This window comes from Procambarus clarkii, chromosome 47 (assembly GCF_040958095.1).
Source record: "Procambarus clarkii isolate CNS0578487 chromosome 47, FALCON_Pclarkii_2.0, whole genome shotgun sequence".
Lineage (NCBI taxonomy): Eukaryota > Metazoa > Arthropoda > Malacostraca > Decapoda > Cambaridae > Procambarus > Procambarus clarkii.
In genome coordinates, this window is record NC_091196.1 from 20,074,521 (window position 1) to 20,097,328 (window position 22,808).

The 22,808-nt window shown below is 43.8% G+C and overlaps 1 protein-coding gene across 5 annotated transcripts in view; it reads right to left on the minus strand.

Annotated features, from left to right (window-relative positions):
- Window positions 1–807: 807 nt before the first annotated feature.
- The window catches only part of LOC123762961 (synaptotagmin-15), a 140,213-nt gene continuing 118,212 nt past the window's right edge, over window positions 808–22,808 (minus strand). For 4 of the 5 annotated variants that reach the window (XM_069302058.1, XM_069302057.1, XM_045749819.2 and 1 more), the window contains 7 exons: window positions 16,213–16,432; window positions 12,547–12,640; window positions 10,196–10,300; window positions 8,660–8,818; window positions 7,282–7,350; window positions 6,768–6,906; window positions 808–6,140 (listed from right to left, as the gene is read on the minus strand). In XM_069302058.1, coding sequence (XP_069158159.1) covers window positions 6,016–6,140; window positions 6,768–6,906; window positions 7,282–7,350; window positions 8,660–8,818; window positions 10,196–10,300; window positions 12,547–12,640; window positions 16,213–16,432 — 911 coding nt within the window. In that variant the 3' untranslated portion in view covers window positions 808–6,015. The remainder of the gene's footprint in view (window positions 6,141–6,767; window positions 6,907–7,281; window positions 7,351–8,659; window positions 8,819–10,195; window positions 10,301–12,546; window positions 12,641–16,212; window positions 16,433–22,808) is intronic. The other variant, XM_069302056.1, reaches the window with a different exon arrangement.

Below are 22,808 nucleotides of genomic sequence, written 5' to 3' on the forward strand. Positions count from 1 at the left end.
ATAACTGTTAGGAGACATCTTCGGCGCATATATTGCTATGAAGGTCAGGCGACCATATTGTCCCTGAGAGCCAGGTGGTGCGTTGGTCTGTGGCGTGATCTGTAGTGCGATGGTCTGTGGCGTGATCTGTGGTGCGTTGGTCTGTGCTGCTTTGGTCTGTGGCGTGATCTGTGGTGCGTTGGTCTGTGGTGTGATCTGTGGTGCGTTGGTCTGTGGTGCGTTGGTCTGTGGTGCGTTGGTCTGTGGTGTGTTGGTCTGTGGTGCGTTGGTCTGTGGCTCATTAATCTGTGGTATGTTTATCCATGTCCTGTGACGACTCATCAGAGCTTCCAGCCATGTCGTTTCGTTCAGTTTTTTGTCACAAATGCTAAACAGTCTATCTCTACCCAGTTAGTTAATATCCTTGAATATCTTGCATATTGTGATCAGGTCTCCTACTGTTTTGTCTATCTTATTGTTGTTATTATTAGTGTCAGTAAAGTAAAATAATTATCATCATTTAGGTAAGTTAGTTACCATCCAAGAATAGGTAATTATTATGAAAAAGTGTTAAATACGTTGTAAAAAGATACTAAGAGCCATATAGACAAACTAGCTAGCACAATGAAGAATTAATGAGTGCCCAACCGTTTTACCCTCCCTGTCTTAGGAGTCGAACCCAGGCGCTAAGTGATGAGCTCTAGCCTTGCCACTGCACCACCAGGGTCTCCTAGCACCATCGTCATTAGTTTCACAAAAATTTAGACTAATACTAATTACATGGTCCGAAACTGGAATCTGACTTAGAGGGGTTCAATAAGACAAGAGTACATAAACATATATTGTATTTATATATATATATCCGTATGTATACATATTATTACATAAACAAGAGCAATACGCCCACAAAGAAAACATGAAGGTAGGGACAACTAGTGCAATTGTCGAACAACGCCAGCATGAGCCGCCTTTGTGACAGAAGTCACAAGGCAGGGTTGGGTAGGGATGGTCAAGTTCAAGTATGTTTATTGAGATAAGCAATAAATACATCTCAAAGGGATAGAGTAACTTAGGCTATTTCTACCCCCCTTTTGGGATGATCAAGAGACGGGGGTAGGATAGTGAAGGTCAGGACAGGGCGCGGTTGAGTAGGGCAAGAAAAGACAGAACCGGGCAGGGTTGGGCACGGCAGGACAGGAGAGAACAGGACAAAGCAGGAGAGAACAGGACAAGGCAGGAGAGGACAGGGCAGGGCAGAGCAGGATAAGGCAAGACAGAGCAGGACAAGGCAGGACAGGGCAGAGCAGGATAAGGTAGGACAGGGCAGAGCAGGATAAGGCAGGGCAGAGCAGGATAAGGCAGGACAGGGCAGAGTAGGGCCGGGCTGGCAGTGGTTTCAGCCAGGATTCCCAGCCCGGCACCGCTCATGCGAAGTCTTTCTTAACACTGCTTTAGCTGTCAGTCATCCAGCCAGAGGTGGCGCCGAGGCACGTCTTGTTCTGCCTAACGATAATCAACTTTCTAGTTTTGTTCTACTCAAAATTCAAGCTAGCTAACCTTTACCAAAAATTGTGTGTAGGCACGAAACGTTTACTTTCTTGTCTGCAAAGCTTGCGTGTGATCGATGAAGCAGACCTTATTAACACACAGCAACAACTCTTTATTTTAATATAATCTATAAGACACATATTTCCATTTTTCTGAAGCGTACACAATGGATAGTAAGTTTGTTGACTAATATATATATATATATATATATATATATATATATATATATATATATATATTCTATATTAATACAGTACTGTATGATATAACATTGCAGTTATAGCAATGATATCTAAATGGTTTTTCAATCAACTTCCAGACATTTTATTCTTATATCTTTCAGTAACATAGTTACATGTCATGACATTAAATATATAAATGGGCTAGCATAACGTTGACTGCATGTGTAACGACACGCTGGCGGCCCCCCCTGAATGGGGGGTCCCTAGGCTTGATGTTTCCAAGATGGGTGCCTGGGCTGACGGTCCTCAGCATGGGCTCCCCCAGGCTAAAGGATCCCAGGATGGGGTTCCTAGGCTGCAGGTTCCCAGGCTCTGGAGCCCAGGCTGTAGGTTCCCAGGCTCTGGAGCCCAGGATGTAGGTTCCCAGGCTCTGGAGCCCAGGCTGATGAGCAGCAACGCACACCAAGATACCGTCACCAAATGCGATAATATTATATCTACACCAGCCAGGTGGGACCCGAGGTCCTCTACCTTATGGGGGTAGCGAGCCTCACAGACCAAGAGGGATACGGAACTCTGTGGCGTAGTGGGCCTCACAACCCAAGGGGACCTCGGGGTGCAGCTCACAAATGCAGTACATTTAATTTATATTACGATTTTGCCAGAACTGTAGGAAGATAAGTGTTACTAATACAGAAATATTGGTTAATAATTCCCTACAAATGTATAAACACTAAACACCTAATACATTTTAAAATGAAAATATAGCAATTGTCTCCGGAAATTTGAACATCCATAAAAATACACGTATGTATACACATGATCTTGCAGTTATAAATTACACGTACACATATGAACTTGCAGTTATAAATTACACATACACATATAACCTTGCAGTTATAAACTACACGTACACATATGACTAACAGCTACCGCGGTTAAAGGCAGGTTCCGGTGGTCAAAAGTATCCTTACACTAATACTCTCACATAATATGGTGTATGTTAGCCAGGTGTGGCGGTGGGAGACTAGGCTAGTGACGGCGCTGACGTACTGTGGCAGGGTGTACTACTCTTAACCGCTAGGCTGCGCCATTCTTTCCATACCATCACGCCTCAAACCAATTTGTTTAAATGTTCGAGAATTATTTATTTTCTGAGTTTGTTCGTTGCAAATTGGAGTTAATAATATGGAAACGACAAAAACCAATATATGAAATGAATTTCATTACACTGCCTAGAAAATACTGAATTTTATACTAAATTAATTCTGATATTGATCTCAGTGTTAGAAATTTGCATACAAAATTACTCCCTTTTGTCATGTTTTCTTAATCTCTTGGAAATTAGAGAAAGAAATACTTAGGGTAAATGAAATGGTGCTTTGCTGCATTTTCCAGTCCTCGTGAAGATATATATTCTATGTACACCATTTGGTTTATCCCTCTTCTGGGTATATATATATGCTGAAAGTTTACTTTAGTGGTCAATTATGTTCAGGAATGAAGTATACTTGCTGGTAGATCAGTAAGTTATTGTGGTGGCCTTTATTATCCTCCGGAGCTTTATATCAACACCAAGCCAGTTCTCTGTAATTCGACAGCTGTACACTTGTTACACACGCTGCTCTCCTGATGTAATGACTTAGATTTGTATGATTACGTGTCTCCATTACAATTATAGAAACATTATTGTTGGCAGTTGTTTTTTAAATTGTCACGCCAGTGTTAATGAGGATGTTTTTCGCGAGAATGACTTTACTCTATGGAGACAAAAACAATGCTTACGTGCCGTTAAGAAAGACCATTTAATTAGGTCAAGTCGACCAATCACAACCGTGAATACCGTAAGCGAGGTGACGACACAACAGTAGGGAGACTGTGATAGGTCGGAATCCAGCAGGAGTCGAGTTTGTAAACGAAAAAGACCCATTAAGACCATCACTATAGTTAGTACGGTCTTGAGGATGATTGTAAACCACCAAGGACACTCAAATAAAGTTAATGGTTTGCTAGAGCGATTATTTAAGTGTCCTTTTGCTATCTGGGACTGTTGAGAGCCATCGTCAGGTCTGCAGTAGTTAAGTCGCATACTGAGAAGAAGAAGAATAAATTGATGTTAAGACCGCGGAACGACGTGGTTGGTGGCTTTGGACCTTCGTAATAGTGACCTGGTGCTGAGGGACATATAACTTGTTGTTACTGAGGTAACAGGAGTGGGAGTTGTTGTAGGTGCGTGAATCTGTATGCTACAGAAAGACGTTATGAATCACCGCAGCGCGGTAATTGAGGAAATTTTTTCTTCAAGTGAACCCAAGAACTGGTGGTGAACGAGGAGTAAGTGCCTCAGAATTATTTGTGAACATATAGATAGTGAGCTTACGAACGTTTTCCTGTGATGTAAATAACAATGGATAGCTGTGGTGTTAATATCTATGGGAGCCTGGCAAGGGGGATAATGAACATTTATTTGTATGTGATGTAAATAATTATGAGTGCATGCAAACATTGCTTGGTGTAAACACTTGGTGTGCAGCACGTCTAGAGACGCGGGATGATGAACTGTAACCGACTCGGTGACATACCACAAAGAAGCCTAGTAAAAAGACATTGTGATCACATCTCACTTTAATTGAAATATTGTCTAGCACTACACAACTCAAATTTGCAGTACACTAATGAGAAATCTTTGTAGCCGTGGAAAATTACCTACAGTTTTGAGAAATTAATTACGACGACAAACTATAACAGAAATTTCTTCGGGATGGGCATGGTGGTGGTGTCCGTTAAAGTCGACCAATTCTCTGAGGCCAGGAGACAACAACTGTTCTCCAATATCAACGAGGATTTTTCGTTGATTGTTAGAAAGAACTCGTGTATTGAGGCAAGTGTTGGGAAAACTATTCACGTTCATTAAACAGTGAAGTTATTATCTTAATATCCTTCAAATTCTAACACTTTAGGAGTCTTTCTGTTAACGCCTAATATTGCCATCTCCTGCCCAGCGGTGTGACCGACCCTGCACCGCCTCTTTTATTTTTTCATGGTAGAATGCAAAGCTAGTTAGTGACGTGAACAAATTATTTTAAAAGAATAGAACATTCAGTGTGGTCTTTTCGGCTCCGTATATAGAAATCTAGTCTGTTCTATGAGAACAGATTAGTTATAAATGTTTCTTTAGCAAACAATAGCACCACCTAGGGGAAATACAGGCCTACTGTATAAATGAATAACACATTCACATGCACCAACGCTAATTCAAAACAACAGTGGTACGAAGTACAGTCTTTCCAAGAATGGGTCGAAACAATCCAGCCATTAACACCTATGTTTCACAGCCATACATGGTGGTTAATGGTTTTGTAATTCGTGTCACATCACAAATTCAGTGTTGCCAACAACAGGTGAGAATTATATGATGCCCAATAAATTTGACTATGCATTCAAACCCTTTAGGCATCAATCATAATAATTTCATAAATTCATTGCGTTAAACAATTGCATTTTTTTCACAACTGTTGTATGTGTAAATGCTTAAAGACCCGGTAGTCTGAATGGCTGTTACTAGTTGAAAGTCAAGCAAGCGGCAACTACAGGGCGGCCAATTACATTGAAGGATATGGCTAGGTATGGATGGTACTTTATAATGTGTTATTTGTTGCGGTAGTCATTAGGTAAGGTTGCGGTAGTCATTAGGTAAGGTTGTGGTACTCATTAGGTAAGGTTGTGGTACTCATTAGGTAAGGTTGTGGTAGTCATTAGGTAAGGTTGTGGTACTCATTAGGTAAGGTTGTGGTAGTCATTACGTAAGGTTATATCCGTCATTTTTAGGTTACCGTGTCTATAAGCTTTTGCCGTAAAGGCTACAAAGATATAAGGGAAAGTAACCCATTCAGAGGTTCATATTTTATACATTTTCTGTAATGTGGGAGTAGTGAAGGGTGTATCATCACGTGAAGGGTAACACGGCTGAACTGTGTCGTACAAGGCTGCTGATGTAAAGCGTGCAAAACACTTATTGTCTTAAAATAATATCTATATGGCAAAGTTTAAGCCTCGTAATATTTTCTAGTCAGTAATAACACTAGCGGCAATGGCACGAAGGTACATTAGTCCCCCCCAGACGTAGGCATCAGGTGAAGGTGTGGATGATATTGTGCGTTGGGCGCTGGTGACGCTACGATCCCACGAGATCTGCCTGGCGGACGGCACAGATGGACCCCCTGGCCAGGCAGGCACTGGCACTTTTAAAAGGCTTTTGCAGGTGAGTGAGAGGGAGCCAGTAGAGAGCGGAAGAGAACCAGCAGACCTAAGTGAGTGTGTGCCACTGCTTGACGTGCTGACGACTCTTAGAGAGCATGAGGTTCCAGTGCTCGAGAGCCCTGCCCCTGGAGAACATGAAGGAGCCCAGCTGCACGCGGCCCACCACGTTATCTGTCAACACAAAATGTTCCCTCATGACTCCCACACGAACTCTTTGTTTACATAACAGCCATCCCTATAAACTTTGTTTACATAATATATCTACACTAACGAAAGAATTAGTTAATTGTTATAAACTATGTAAAGTGTTGACCAGACCACACACTAGAAGGTGAAGGGACGACGACGTTTCGGTCCGTCCTGGACCATTCTCAAGTCGATTGTGAGAATGATTGATTCTCAATCACAATCAACTTGATTGGGATTGTGATTGTGATGATTGAATCACAATCGACTTGAGAATGGTCCAGGACGGACCGAAACGTCGTCGGCCCTTCACCTTCTAGTGTGTGGTCTGGTCAACATACTGTAGCCACATTATTGTCACTCATCGCTTGCATATGTAAAGTGGTAGATATTTACTTTGTGTAACAGTTAGAAACGCGTAAGTGATTATAACTGACAAGAAACAGAGATTATTATATTCAGCTTACACGCACGCACACACACACAGTACACGATCACACACACAACAAAGTCAATTCTAACATGTCCTTTTATTACACGAAGTCCTTCATAACTAAGAGAAAAGCAACTTGAGCAGATCCTGCTACACTGGGGAGCTGGGTGAGGGCTCACCTGCCTTCCTGCCCACGGTGATGATCACGCTAACAGCTGTGGTGTCTAGGGCGTCCGGGGCCACCTTGAAGTGGAAACTCTCATTGAAGGAAGGCGAATCGGAGCTCTTCACAACCGCGGTCTTCTTGCTCTTGGTTATCTATGCACGTAAAAGAGTACACGTCACTTTACATATGTCTATGTTTATGTGCATGTACAAGAGTACAGATCAAAGCTACTGCTGCCTACGTCTGTGTATTTACAAAAGTACAAAAAGTACAGGTCACTACTACAGCTATAGAGGAGTACAGATCACTGCTACTGCTATACACGTTTGTGTATTTACAAGAGTACAGGTCACTGCTACAACAGCCTAATATGATGTAATGAGCTAGAATACAGGTCACTGCTACACCTACTTCCCTTCAATCACACCTGTGTCTGCTGCATGATTGGTCGATCTCGCTGCATAATTGTTATATGGGCCTGGAACTAATCTTTTTCTGCATGTTGAAAATGCAAGATAGATACTCACCTTTGTCTGCTGCATGAGGGCTATTCGAGCTTGAAACTCATTCTTCTCCTGTTGTAGCTCCTTGTCGACCTGAAATGAGGTTTCAGGTAAGTTGGAACTTACAGAAATGTGAGTAGCCGGAAACTCTTCTCGGACATATTTCATTCATTGCCTTGTTAGGGTTTATAGTTTGATGTCTTTGATATATAAATTCATGTTAATGAACTAAATTGTACGTTGAGGCTCAAGTACACAGTTGCAATTCCAACCCAGTTTTATCTACTATAGTCTACCTAAGTAAATCAATCTAAGTAGATAGAAAATGTATCTAGTTAATTACAACCTAAGGGGAGCCGGTCGGCCGAGCGGACAGCACGCTGGACTTGTGATCCTGTGGTCCCGGGTTCGATCCCGGGCGCCGGCGAGAAACAATGGGCAGAGTTTCTTTCACCCTATGCCCCCTGTTACCTAGCAGTAAAATAGGTACCTGGGTGTTAGTCAGCTGTCACGGGCTGCTTCCTGGGGGTGGAGGCCTGGTCGAGGACCGGGCCGCGGGGACACTAAAGCCCCGAAATCATCTCAAGATAACCTCAAGATAACCTAGTTTCACCTACTAGTATGCTGGGGTGGTAGTTATGTTATCATTACCATGGCCTGGTTGATGTAAACATTCGTCCACGAGTCTTACAATTAATGAATCAGTGGTACTGAGGTAATCAACAGGTGCATGGGTTACCTTGAGGTGCTTCCGGGGCTTAGCGTCCCCGCGGCCCGGTCGTTGACCAGACCTCCTGGTTGCTGGACTGATCAACCAGGTTGTTGGATGCGGCTGCTCGCTCGGGTTCCAAGGACCACGAGGTGGGTCGGTACGTGGGGGTGTAGGCACGTTGTGTCAGACTTGTCAGGTGTTGTCATATAGTCATAATCACCTGAAGCTATAAATTCGTGTCGCCTGGTTTACAGGAAGGGCGGACAATGCTAAGATGAAGTACAGTTGTGTTATAAGTCTCCTATCACAGTGCTGTATGCGTGGGCGGCTGAGTGATGTGTTGGTGGAGATAATGCGGAGGTGTGTAAGTGTGCGGTGCATGGGAGCCGGTCGGCCGAGCGGACAGCACACTGGACTTGTGATCCTGTGGTCCTGGATTCGATCCCAGGCGCCGGCGAGAAACAATGGGCAGAGTTTCTTTCACCCTATGCCCCTGTTACCTAGCAGTAAAATAGGTACCTGGGTGTTAGTCAGCTGTCACGGTGGAGGCCTGGTCGAGGACTGGGCCGCGGGGACACTAAAAGCCCCGAAATCATCTCAAGATAACCTCAAGGTAAGGTTGTGTACACGCAGGTCAAGGCAGCGTGAGAGGTGTTAAGCCGTAGAGTGAAGGATGAGGAAGCAGAGTACCTTGAGCTGCTTGGTGTCGGCGACGGTGACGGTGAGACGCTCGAGGTTGTCGTTGTAGCAGAGGGAGAGCTCCACCTGCCCCAGCTCCCGAGGGCTCAGGCTCACCTCCCGCTCCAGGTCCCGCCGCAGCATCTTCTTCCCCTCCAGCGCGTGCAGGTCCTGCGGCGACACCCAAGACACGTTAGCGCCACCAACGCCTCCTTCCAGCACCACGAAGACGTCAAAGTTGGGCGACAAGCACACACAGGCACACACAAGCACACACAGACACACAGACACACACAGGCACACACAAACACACACAGACACACACAAGCACACACAGCCGTTGTTCAGGCACACACAGTCGTTGTTCAGACGCACACAAGCACACACAGAACGGTCGTTGTTCTCAGGAATGTGACACGTTAGCAAAATATCATTTGCTAACATTTGTTTTGCAAATATCAAATTGTAGCACAGATGAAGGATGTTGTCAGAGAAGCTGAACCAGAGTGCACAAAAAATACATATGTACACTCCAGTCGTCGGCTCGTGTATTATAATACTTTAGAGTCATGATTTAACAAGTATAAACAAAATCATTTTGATTCTGCCTGCGTCTAAGCATCACGTATCAGTTACAGCTAAATGTTCATTGATAATATTATCACTGGCAACAATTTATTCACTGATATATTTAGTAATTTACTGCTAAGATAGCAAGTAGGCAAACTAATCAACCCATCCTCCTGTTTAGATAGCCCAACCACTTGGGCTGGATGGTAGAGCGACGGTCGGCGTTCAATCCCCGTGATGGGTAGGTTAGGTATTATTAGCAATATAAATATAAAAAAAAAACGTTTTCCGGTTTGTCCAAATTCAGTAGTACCAAATTCTATTTTCTAATTGTCCAATAAGTTCCATAATTTTCTCCAGAACCTCCAGGTACTATCAGTGCGTATATTATACTTATCATCCGATAAGTATAATCATCAATATGTATAATATCATCAGAGCTATCATCCGATAAAGTTATAATATGACCTCTTTAATATGTTCAGTGTCTTTATTACTTGAATCAGTACTGTATTATATTATTATTCACTGTAACCTCTTATTGCAATTTTGTATTGATATTGTATTTTGAATATCTAGATATTTTGCTCACATAAACTATGGGTAAATAAATATTGTATTAGACTGTATTATATTATTACAGTTAAGGATGTGATATAATGACATTATATCTCGTATCATCACTTTATCTTTTTATGACAATATTGTACTATCCACAGAGACAAAGATTGGTAAGGAACAGGGAGAAAAGACATTGACATGACATCCAATCGTGGGCCAAGCTCATAGGGACAGACATAGAGATAGACAGACGTGGAAATAGACAGATACAGAGATAGACAGACGTGGAAATAGACAGATACAGAGATAGAGAGACAGCCAGAGACAGACACAGAGATAGAGAGACAGCCAGAGTTAAAGAGATAGAGACAGATATTGATTTAGAGAAATAGACATAGAAATAGAGATAGATCTCACCTTAAGCAGGAAGAGAACATGGCCAATGACCTGGTGCTTCTTGTCTCTATCGACGTCGTAGAAGGTTAGCTTGAGAGCTCTCTCCTCCAGCTCCTTAGCCGTTATCTGTTGGGACAGCTGGCTTTAATGACAGGTGAAGTTACTGTTGGGACAGCTGGCTTTAATGACAGGTGAAGTTACTGTTGGGACAGCTGGCTTTAATGACAGGTGAAGTTACTGTTGGGACAGCTGGCTTTAGTGTCAGATGGTGCTGGAGGCAAGTGGTCAACCCCGCAGCTGGACGAGGTCTATATTCCTTAACTGAACGGAAGATCGTCCGACTAGTGTGTTTGTAAACACTTCAGTAATTACCTAGAAACACTGCCCAACGACTGATGCATATACAATTCCCACATATAGTCGCACATACACATACAACCACAAACTAATTAGTAAATGAGCTCATCAGTCGTCTCACGAGTGAGAGGTCCAAGTCTTCTGATGTTCCAGCGTGACGACACGTTCTAGCAAGTCACAGGATTATTTAACCTTCATGTAGTGATTACTCTGCTGGCGTGTCTGTTGCTGGGTGTGTGGATACACACACGCCCGAGCCTCAGTGCGCCCTCGGAGCCAAAATAATTTCTCGTAATAAGTGAGGTCGTGGCGCGAGGTTAGGTTGGAGAAGTTCAGGAGATGGGGACGTGTGCGTTGTGCACGCAATGATTGGTATCATTCTCATTCTCTCATTCTCTCTCCTCTCTCTCTCTCATATACTCTCTCTCTATCTCTCATATAACGCAACAGGTACACCAAGGGTAACAGGCTAGTCATAAGTGGGTGGACATCACTTCCCGTGGTTAGGTTAGCTTAGCACTTCACGCAGGTTAAGTAATAATTGTAAATAATGCAATAAAATGCTTATCTTAACATACTAAGAAGGTTAGGTGAGGTCGGTGTTTTCTATGAAGCTTTTCAAGGTAAACTAAAATATTCACAATCAATTAGTATGTCACATATGCACTTATTAAATAAGCCAATATTGACAGTAAGCAAGTGCGAGAACGGGTTGTCACGTCCTACATCTCTCTCTCTCTCTCTCTCTCTCTCTCTCTCTCTCTCTCTCTCTCTCTCTCTCTCTCTCTCTCTCTCTCTCTCTCTCTCTCTCTCTCTCTCTCTCTCTCTCTCTCTCAGTTGATGCTCAATTACTCAGACTGTCTTTTTTAAGTTTTTTCAACTTTAAGTGGGCGTGCTTGTTACCAGGGACAAATGTGGTACACAGTCTTCCCGGCTTGGCATCTTCTTTAAAAAAAAAAACATGATATTTTTAGGATAGAGATCTTGTAGCCATGACGAGTGCCTCTGCAAGGAAAAAATTCCCAGGATTGCATATTACAGCTTATTACACCCGAGGAGCACATAAACAGAAAAAAACATCAGCAGCATGTGCAAAATTAGCAGACAGAAGTGCAGTTTTTTGGAATCTAATAAAATAATCCTCTAAAACATTATATACAACCGATGTAAGACCGGCCGTGAAGTATGCAGCTCACACTCTGGGATACATTTTGTTAATAATAATAATACAATACACGTATAAATTGATGTATTTTATCTAGACATGGATTTTCACATAGCAATTGGGCACAAGTTTTATATTAATAAATACAGTAATAAAAAAAGTCAAGACCCACCAAAAAATTATTTACCATAGTTATGATTTAATGTGTTAACGTGTACAATGCGACACACCAATGGCAAGTCCCAGCTGTGTCTGGGTACAAGTGACAGGATGAACAACCCAGCGGGTTTTCTTCCTATTGGGGAGTGTTGTACATGCTGCTATGGCGGTGTGTCCACTCACAAGATGAGTAGCGCTGCCCAATACTGTCAGTATGGCGGTGCTTCCACTCACAAGATGAGTGGCGCTGCCCAATACTGTCACTATGGCGGTGTGTCCACTCACAAGATGAGTGGCGCTGCCCAATACTGTCAGTATGGCGGTGCTTCCACTCACAAGATGAGTGGCGCTGCCCAATACTGTCACTATGGCGGTGTGTCCACTCACAAGATGAGTGACGCTGCCCAATACTGTCAGTATGGCGGTGCTTCCACTCACAAGATGAGTGGCGCTGCCCAATACTGTCACTATGGCGGTGTGTCCACTCACAAGATGAGTGGCGCTGCCCAATACTGTCACTATGGCGGTGTGTCCACTCGCAAGATGAGTGGCGCTGCCCAATAAACTCGCCCCTCAGGGCAAAATTTAAAATTTAAAAAACCAATGGCTGTGTGTGTCTCTCGTCTAGAAAATGATGAGATTACCTGGAAAGGTGTGAGGAACGCTCCTCAGTGTACGAACAGCGTCTCACCTGGAAGCCAAACGTCTCGTCAAATCTTGGGTTGCAGGTCTTCTTCCGTATCTTGGTCTGTAGGTACCGGCGCTCGTCGGGCATCAGGAACAGTCTATTGGGGAACAACAGTAGTAGTCTGTAGGGGGGGGGGGCAACGGTAATCTGTTGGGGTAGAACAGTAGTCTGTTGGGGAACAACAGTAGTCTGTAGGGGGAGACAACGGTAATCTGTTGGGGTAGAACAGTAGTCTGTTGGGGAACAACAGTAGTCTGTTGGTGAATAACAGTAGTCTGTTGGGGTAGAACAGTAGTCTGTTGGTAAATAACAGTAGTCTGTTGGGACAAAAGCAGTCCGTAGGGACGAAATTAGTCTGTAGGGGAACAACAGTGGTCTGTTGGGAAAACAGCAATCTGTAGAGAAACGGCAGTGGTCTCTAGGGGGGAACAACAGTAATCTGTAGGGGGAAAAAACAGAGGTATATAGGGAACGACAGTAAGGGGAAAGAGAGGAAGGCAAAGAGAAGGAAGGGGGGGAAGGAAAGGGGAGTTCTCCCCTCGTGTGTGACCCCTCGTCCAGGTCAAGCTTGTCACTACACTGAAGGACCTTGTATACCACAGTCGTGTTCCCTGTCTTATATTCAGCTCAGGATAATTTATTGTAACTCCAACGTCCCACTTGCCAAATATGATTTGGTCTCGATGCTGGCTCTGCATATGGATTGAGTGCGTTGTAAAGCATCCAAAGGAATCTTTTGTGTGAGTTCTAACAGCAGTTCTTACATTTTTCTGTTGCATCCGCCGCTGATGTTAACCCGTTTGTGTGTGTGATGCGAGTGGTGGAGTTTGTAATACCCGCTGCCGCCTCTGATGTGTCGGACGGTGTAAGTTGTTTTCCTGTTTGTTGGTATGACACAATTGGGCACGTTTGTCATGTTCCCATCGTGACCGAGTCTTATTTGTCGAGGGTAAATGCCAGTGTGCGTGGTGGAGAGTGGGGTGAGGGTGTGGCGAGGTTGTGGTGGTGGGGTGAGGGTGTGGCGAGGTTGTGGTGGTGGGGTGAGTGTTGGGTGGGAGTTAAGGAGGGACAATAGGAGTGGAGAACTCGCCTCTCGGGGCAAGATTTAAAAAAAAATTGTCAATCCCCCCTGTGGCCTATCAATCCCCCGTTGCCTGGCAATCCCCCGAGGCTGTCAGTTCCCCCTCGGGGCTGTCAATTCCCCCTCGGGGCTGTCAATTCCCCTCCGGGGCTGTCAATTCCCCCCCGGGGCTGTCAATTCCCCCTCGGGGCTGTCAATTCCCCCTCGGGGCTGTCAATCCCCCCGGGGCTGTCAGTCCCCACATAGCTTGCCAGTAAGCGGTGGCCTGTCAGTCCCCGATAGCCAGGGGGTCCATTACACGCTCAGGTCCAGGCATTCCTGTCCTACTTACGAGCTCATTTAAAATGCATTATGGATGTGGGGCGCATAATTATAGCATTCTTTTAGTTCATAGCGCGAGGCTGCAGTGGGCGCAGCCAGTCGTGAGGGCGGGTGTATATACTGCCGCCCCTCCGCCCTCAGAGGTGCCGCCCCTCCACCCTCGGAGGTGCCGCCCCTCCACCCTCGGAGGTGCCGCCCCTCCACCCTCGGAGGTGCCGCCCCTCCACCCTCGGAGGTGCTCCACAGACCTTACACTCTCATCATGTCGTAACCAAACAGCTGGTCGTGTTTATTATTTTAGGTTCGTCATCAGCTGACCTTGTGGGGCACAACACTGGATCTGTTTGTCTTGTTTGGTTTGGTATTTTGTTTGTAGGTCTTATGACTAGGCCTCTCAAGTTTCGAATTTGAAAATTAACATTTTTTATTTTGCATATGGGAGTATTAGTGATTAATTTATGACATGAAAGTGCATCAGGTTGTGAATAGTGAAACATAATATGAAAATAGCCCCTTTGAGGGTTGCCACTTTTGTCAAAGATTTTTTCTAGGATTATTATTTTGTGGTGACCAGTGGAGTTAGTAAGTTTTTGCCTGTAGTTAACCCAGTCATTCCTGAACACTGTAACTGGGGATTTTATTGGCAAAAGGCACCAAGGTGTAGTCACTATATATGTAGTTTTCATTATGTAATATTGAAGGGCGAGGTTGTTCACCTGTTACCGGTAGCCTTAACCACCTATATTATCCCCCCATCTATTCTTAGAGGACAGCTTTGTTTACATTATATATTCACTAGCAAGCTAGATTGATGGCCGGACCGAAAAGTGATATTTAAGAGTCTATAGTGGCTAACTGGGCATAAACGGCAGACTAGCCTAATATATTTTATTCAGAATGTGATTCGAAAATCGATTTACATTTGGGCTCCAGATTACTGATGTCGAGTACAGAAGGAGAAGATGTGTCCACTCACAGAATGAGTGGCGCTGCCCAATAAACTCGCCCCTCGGGGCAAAATTTAAAAATAAAATTATTGGTGAAGAAGCCTCTCCTCTCCTACTGAAGACACTGTCAGGTCTCGTGAGGGTGGGGGGGAGGGCTTTGTTGCAATACAATACTTTACTTATAAGTAAAATATTTTACAAATAACTGATACAGCTTCAGGGGTGTCTATGAAGCTTCATGGTGTCACGATACAGTTTTAGAATGTCTATGAAGCTTGAAGCCGTGCGTGTGCAGCTTCAATGGTGTCAACAAAACGTCAGGGTGGCAATACAGCTTCAAGGTGTCGATACAGCTTCAAGGTGTCGATACAGCTTCGAGGTGTCGATACAGCTTCGAGGTGTCGATACAGCTTCGAGGTGTCTATGAAGCTTCAAGGGGGTTGAGGCACATTTGCTGTTCAAGTTCGAAACTAAAAAGCTTTGGGAACTTCAGGGAACAAAAGAGTCGTGCTAACTTTCAAAACTTTATCTGAAGGTTAAAAACTTTGAATATTATTTATCCTGTCGGGAACGTGTTAACCTGAGGCAGTAAAAGTAAAGTTGATGTTGTGAGAGGGTTTCTGTTGGCACCTGAGGGAGGGGGGAGGACACACACACACACACACACACACACACACACACACACACACACACACACACACACACACACACACACACACACACACACACACACACACACACACACACATTTCTGTCTGACGGGAAGAGAGTGTGAGAGTGATATTGATTGATGTATAACTCAATAGTCTGCTTCCATGAAAAGGAGGTCACGGGCTCCGTGTAAACAAAGACATAGTGTTTGTGGCAAAGGTTTACTCTCTCGGCTACACAGCAGAGGGTCAAACACGAGGGCAAGTGATATATAGTCCAATATGACCATAGTATTATTTCCTAGAGGATGTAATCATCCTAATCTGTAGAGGGGGCTTACACCACATTAACCTGCCTTCTGAAGTGGAGGGTGTCAGGGAACCAGGGAGAAGGTTGTGTGAGAAGTAGTCTGCCTTGTGACGTGACGTAGTCAGGTAGTCAGGCTTGTGGCGTTACATCGTCTCGTGTATAGTACAAGGCGCGTCTGATATGACACATGACACCTACGCCCATCCACATGACACTAAAACTCATCTAACACGAGGCAGAGGCTCCACATGACACTAAGACTCTTCGCCCGAAAACGTGAAGTATGTTCACTCACCCTTACATGAACCCTACACCCATACGCCGGGGAAACAGACTCGCCCGTTGGGAACTGTGGCCTACCTGACGTAAGGATCACAGGAGTTGATGGAGCCAATGAGACGACTAGGCAGATTCTTTGCTTTGATGAGCGTGACGAGGAGCTTCTCGGCGTCGGTGTGGTACTCCAGCTGAAGCCAAACTCGTCCGATGTGGTCATCAGGGTACTGGTCCAGCTCGCCCTCCAGCTCGTCCGTCTTGTACAACTCTGGGTTGATGGCCCCCAGGCTGCAGGTCGCCCCTGCTGCACGGGAGGTAATGTCAGTCCCTAAGGATACATTTGTGGCACGTGACAAAGGCACACATGCGAAAATTACAGGTGAAGGACAGGTATAAATGATGCATTTGAAGACAGGTGTTGGTGACCCACACGGGAGGGACATGCGTTAATAACCCGCAAAAAGTGAGACAACCGTTAATCCCCCGAATGCAGGGAGAAATATGTTAATGGGGCATATAAGTGGAGAGACAGGTGTTAATGGTACCTATAAGGGGAGAGAGAGACAGATGTTAATGTCAGGTATAAGGGGGGAGACAGGTATTAGTAGCACGTATAAGGGAAGAGACAGGTGTTAATCGCATGTATAAGTGGAGAGATAAGTGTAATTGGGACGTATAAGGGTAGAAACGGGTATTGATGACGCATTAAGGGGAGAAAATGTGGTAATGTTACATTGCAGGCGTTCATGGTCCCTCAGCTGACCATCGCTGAGAGACACGAAGCAAGAGAATATATTAAAAACAAATACTCTGGTGATGGACGAACCAGATAAACCACAAAAACAGCGTGATAAGAGCAAGAAGAAGCAGATGGAGGGGGGTAGAAATAGCCTAAGCTCCTCTATCCCTTTGAGATGTATTTCTCTCTTATCTCAATAAACATACTTGAACTTGAACTTGAAGCAGATGGAAAGCACAAGAAACACGCTAATGTTAACGATTATTATTCCTGTTGCAAGAACAATACATTCATAACAAACTTGCACTGCGTTGCATGACAGCAATGAATTTAAGGTCAAGAGGAAAATAAATTATCCATATATTTTTAGATTGTTACATTTTCTAAATGCACTAATAAAAAGTTTCAACATGATGACCGTGCTAGGCTGTACGGAGTGTGCTAGATTATACAGAGTGGACTAGGCTATAGAGACTGCTACACTGTAAAGAGGGTTCTAGCTTGTACAGAGCTCTCCCTAGACCATAACAACGTCACAATGACCCGTAAATACATGCCAAATCACTTGAAGTTCACACACTAGTGTAGTGGGAACTTAGTCATAACAATCACAGATTAGCATGAACGGCTTGCGTCAATTTTTCAAGTGAAAATTAATACCATAAGTAACTAAAAATGTAAATTCCTGAACCTGGATGGTATGTCACCCATGCCTCAAAACAAGGGCAATAAACAGCACAATTAGTGCCTTGTAAAAAAAAGAAACAATTCAATACTTTGCGATGCAGGGAATTATCTTCAATATGCTATGCAGGTTTGTACAAAAATTATTATTATTATTATTATTATTATTATTATTATTATTATTATTATTATTATTATTATTATTATTATTATTATTATTATTATTATTATTATTATTATTATTATTATTTTTTTTTTTAGTGAGTGTTGGGTGAGAAATGAGGAAGAGCGGTTCCAGCAACGTGTCGTTCTCAAGGCAAGCCAAGCATCAGGTCGTTCCAGTGTGGTTCATAACTTGTGAGCGAAGACTACGTCACCCGGACTGCTTGTACTGTTCCGCGAACACTCTGTGCACTTTATGGTGCTCAATAAGACAGTGAATTAGTGCAACAACCGTGCCCAGTGTAGCGAAAACGAGGTCGACTTTAGGACTCCTCAGGCGCCATTTGTCACCCGACGAGGCTTACTATCTCGGTAATTAATGCCTTAATTACCCGACGTAACTACTTCAAGTATACCGGTAGGTGTTCTACAAGCGTAATTATACTGTGTGATTGATTGTTCAGGTATATAGGCACGTTGCATATATTGGAATATAGTAACTCTTATATAGTCCGGTTAATACTGCCTATCCCCCTAAAATGAAAGTACTTATGGTAACTACTTGTTGGAAAGTACCAACGCGTAGAGCTGGACCGCCAGACTGCTGACTTTTATATTATTAAACTTGGGAAAACGGGAACTTTTTAACAGCAACATTAGTATAAGATTTAACCAAGCCTAACCAAAACTTTCCTAGCTATTCTTGGCCAAATATACGCTACCTTAGGCCTAATACTGTACATATATATGTGTATACTCGGCCTAGGAATATTTATTTCTGGGTTTAGCTTGACTTTTTTGGACTTAATACAATTAAAAGTACAACAAGTGGTTTACTGTTGAACAATCACTACATATTGGTATTTTCCGACCAAATAGTTACTCTAAGTACTATCATTCCAATATTGTAAACATGAGAGCATGTTAAATGGTATTCTTGCATTGTGATTTGTGGATTTGTACTCGCTGAATTTGTGCGCCCCTTGAGGGACTTGATGTAGAGGGGATAGAAATAGCCTAAACTACTCTATCCCTTTGAGATGTATTTCTTTTCCTTGTCTCAATAAACATACTTGAACTTGAACATGAAAGCACTTACAGCTACTATGGATGGAACTTGCAAAAAATGGAATGTTGTGACCCCCAAAAAATTGTGTTGTACAATTTGAACACCAAACTGCATTACAACATGTGGAACAGAGTAACCATAAACCTAACTTTTCCTCGGCCTAAATAAACAATCCTTGTCTTAAAATACGCAATCCTGTCTTATAGTAGCCATAGATATTTATTTTTGGATGACGCATTAAAACAGCACCACGGGCGGGGGGGGGGGGGAATCTACACAAGGATAATATTTATCTAATGAATTACTTTGTATTTCTTCTTACATAGCATTAGTTATAAGGGGTATTTCTGTCCGAATTTAGGCCATGACCAGACACACACACACAAGCCTATTGTCGGTTTTGTTGAGAAACAAGCTTTTTCTGGATACCAGCCTATTTTTGGTAACCAAATAAGCATGATAATTTTGTTAAACTTGAAGTAACACCTTGTACTCGTAGCTTACAGAAGGATAAATTAATCTTATAGATTAATCTTAACGTTCCCCTGCTATTACTAGAAGAATGCTTTGTGTACCGTAGTATTCAACACTGACGAACAAGCTTTACGCTCTAGTGACTTTATTAAATAATACGTTTATTTAACTAACCATAGTATCATGTTCCATATGTTTGTTAATAAATTTATTATTATTATTGCTATTATTAATCCAGAACTCGGCCATACATTGTTGTAGACTAGGTAGGTGGTGAGGGTGTGGCAGATGTGGTGGGGGAGGGTGTGGCAGATGTGGTGGGGGAGGGTGTGGCAGATGTGGCGGGGGAGGGTGTGGCAGATGTGGTGGGGGAGGGTGTGGCAGATGTGGTGGGGGAGGGTGTGGCAGATGTGGTGGGGGAGGGTGTGGCAGATGTGGCGGGGGAGGGTGTGGCAGCAGAGGACATGGGAGAATGTGGCAGGACTGGTTGAGTGTACACAATGTGTGTCAACATTAATCAGCCCCGGGCTCTGTCTTCAGCGCAACAAGACGTATATAAGCAGTCACAAAATAATGAACGGCTAACCCCTACACTTGTACCTTCTATTTAAGAATAATTAATTATCCTTTTAAGACATGGCGACTCCTTCGAAGCTGCCGGTAATCGTTACTGTTTCCAGAACATGCCGTTGAAAGCGATGTTTAAGAGCAAACACACAAACTAAAGGAAAAGTCGTTAAAGCCGCACACACCAGGAATTAACTAAACAGCAGAACTAAGGTCTCCAGCAAATAAAAATTGTCCACGCTTCATGGTGCATTAGTCAAATTAAAAAATATGTCTAATTATGGTGCATATGAGAGCTTGCCATGAGGGATTTGTGGAGCGGGGGTGGGGGGGGGGGGGAAGGGTTAGGGGGTAATGACTGACAGACATTACTAAGGGAGGTGGGTGTAAGGTGATTGACATGACTTGGGAGGGAGATTATTTTTGTATTTTTTTTTTTTGCAGGGATATTCCTGAGCGTGCCTTAAGCTTATGGGTGGCCCACTAAGTGTTACTTGAGGCGGGTGATGAGTACTTATGACGCATGTTGGCTTCAGAACGATAATGTCCAGTGTGTTGAACAACATCTGAGCTCTTAAATCTCAGTGGGAAAAATTAGGTTTGTTAACTGTGCAGTGTGTTACGTAATGTTCCAGAGGTCTGTCGGACGTTTCATCATAATGCTCACATTTACCCTTTCATCAAAATTAATGGTTCGTAGTACTTTGAATTCTTGATACTTGTGTAAAGGAGGAAATGTATATATTTATCTCTCAGAATGTTCGGTAATAGGTTTATTGCTTGTGATGTGTGTCTATGTATGTATTAACACGATGTACTGAACGGGGTGAGAATAGCTTGAGCTACCTCATCCCTTTGTGTGTATTTTACCTCAATAAACTTATTTCAATTTCAATTGAATTCTTGTACCAATCCGCAGATGTTGCAGCTGCTGGATTATGGTCACTACATTTACTGTATTGCTCTATCTCTAATTATTTTTGTAAGCTGTGCTACATTCTAAGTTGTGTAAATGTCTATATTATCCCTCCTAGTTGCAAGTTATGCTCCTTCATCTGCAGTGTCATTCTCTTGTGTTCCTACATGATATGACACTCAATTGCTAAGTATTGGACGACGTTGGTAGTTGAGTGCTTACACTAATGCTACAACATTGGTCAGATTGATGTTGTCACGTTCTTGTTGCAAGGTTTCTGTGGCAGTTCTCGAATCTGTATGATAACGTGTTGTCGATATTCAGCATGTTATAAAGCCTTTTGAATGGCTCGCATTTTTGTTCGTAAAGTTGAGCACCTGTTTGGGAGTCTCCAACTACTGAATTTCCTGTCTTAACTGTAGCTCCAGATTCTTGTCTCACCTCCACTACTGACCCGTCTGTGAAGTATGTGAAGCTGTCAGGTACCAAGTTTGCTTCTACATTCAACCCGTTCTCGCACTTTCGTATAGTCAATATTGACTTATTAAATACGTGCATATGTGAGATACTAAACATACTAGTTTACCTTGAAAATCTTCATAGAAAACACCAACCTTACCTAACCTTCTTAGTATGTTAAAGTAAGCATCTTATTGCTTCGTAATTACAATTATTACTTAACCTATTATAGGTATAGGTTAAGTAATATTTGTAATTTCGAATGTATTTATAAGGTTTATGGCACAGTGGGTCTGCCTGTTGCTGTTGGTAGCTCTTCTGTCCAGAATGAGTGCTCCATTGATTATATCTGAACGGTTTCTTGACTAAACTACTAAGCTAAAACATCGGAAGAAATATGGATAAATAGGCTGGCTGAATGTGCTGACTAAGATAATGACGGAAGACAGACATGGCTGGTGGGAGGGGAGTGTAAGGGAACTGACAGACACGACTGGGGGGAGGGGAGTGTAAGGGAACTGACAGACACGACTGGGGGAGGGGAGTGTAAGGGAACTGACAGACACGACTGGGGGGAGGGGAGTGTAAGGGAACTGACAGACACGACTGGGGGGAGGGGAGTGTAAAGGAACTGACAGACACGACTGGGGGGAGGGGAGTGTAAAGGGTCTGTCAGCCAGATAATTTCCATAGCCGTGACCACCTGTGGGCGACGGCCCAGGTGAGCGAGACGACCCACACTACTGCAGCAACAGGTGGTGTCTAGCTGGTTGTAGCCCACCTGAACGGGGCGTGGAAAATTAGTTGTAATGGGGATGAGGGGAGGCAGAGGGACATGAGGAGAGGCAGAGGGAGATGAGGGGAGTCAGAGTTTTGGAGATAAAAGTTTGAGTGGAATTTTGGCAGGGTAAGGGTAGCCCTAGGAGGGTAGGGTAGGGAGGAAAGGAAGGGGAAGCTTAAAATGAGGGAACATAAGGCTTAAAGGGAGGACGGATGAGAGGGAAGGGTGAGATGGAGGAGCACAAGCTGAGCCAGGCTGTCCAGTACTCAGCAGGGCTGGCCAGTACTCAGCAGGGCTGGCCAGTACTCAGCAGGGCTGGCCAGTACTCAACAGGGCTGGCCAGTACTCAACAGGGCTGGCCAGTACTCAGCAGGGCTGGCCAGTACTCAGCAGGGCTGGCCAGTACTCAGCAGGGCTGGCCAGTACTCAGCAGGGCTGGCCAGTACTCAGCAGGGCTGGCCAAGGTTGGGATAGGCTGCCCCGAGATGTATGTGGTGGTGCTGGCCAGGGCCCTACTTAGCAGTGTTGAGTTTTGGAGTTAAGGACATGGCGCCGGGCTGGTCTAGGCTAGGCTAGGCTAGGTTTGCAGTGGGTAGCTCATCATGCCACGCCAGGCTCGGTAAGGCATTCCTCACTCTGTTTACAACTCCCACCTCTACGGTTATATAATTGAAATTGAAATAAGTTTATTGAGGTAAGATACACACAAAGGGATGAGGTAACTCAAGTTACTCTCACCCCGTTCAGTACAACGTGTTCATACATATATAGACACACATCACAAACAATAAACATATTGCCGAACATTCTGAGAGATAAACATATACAT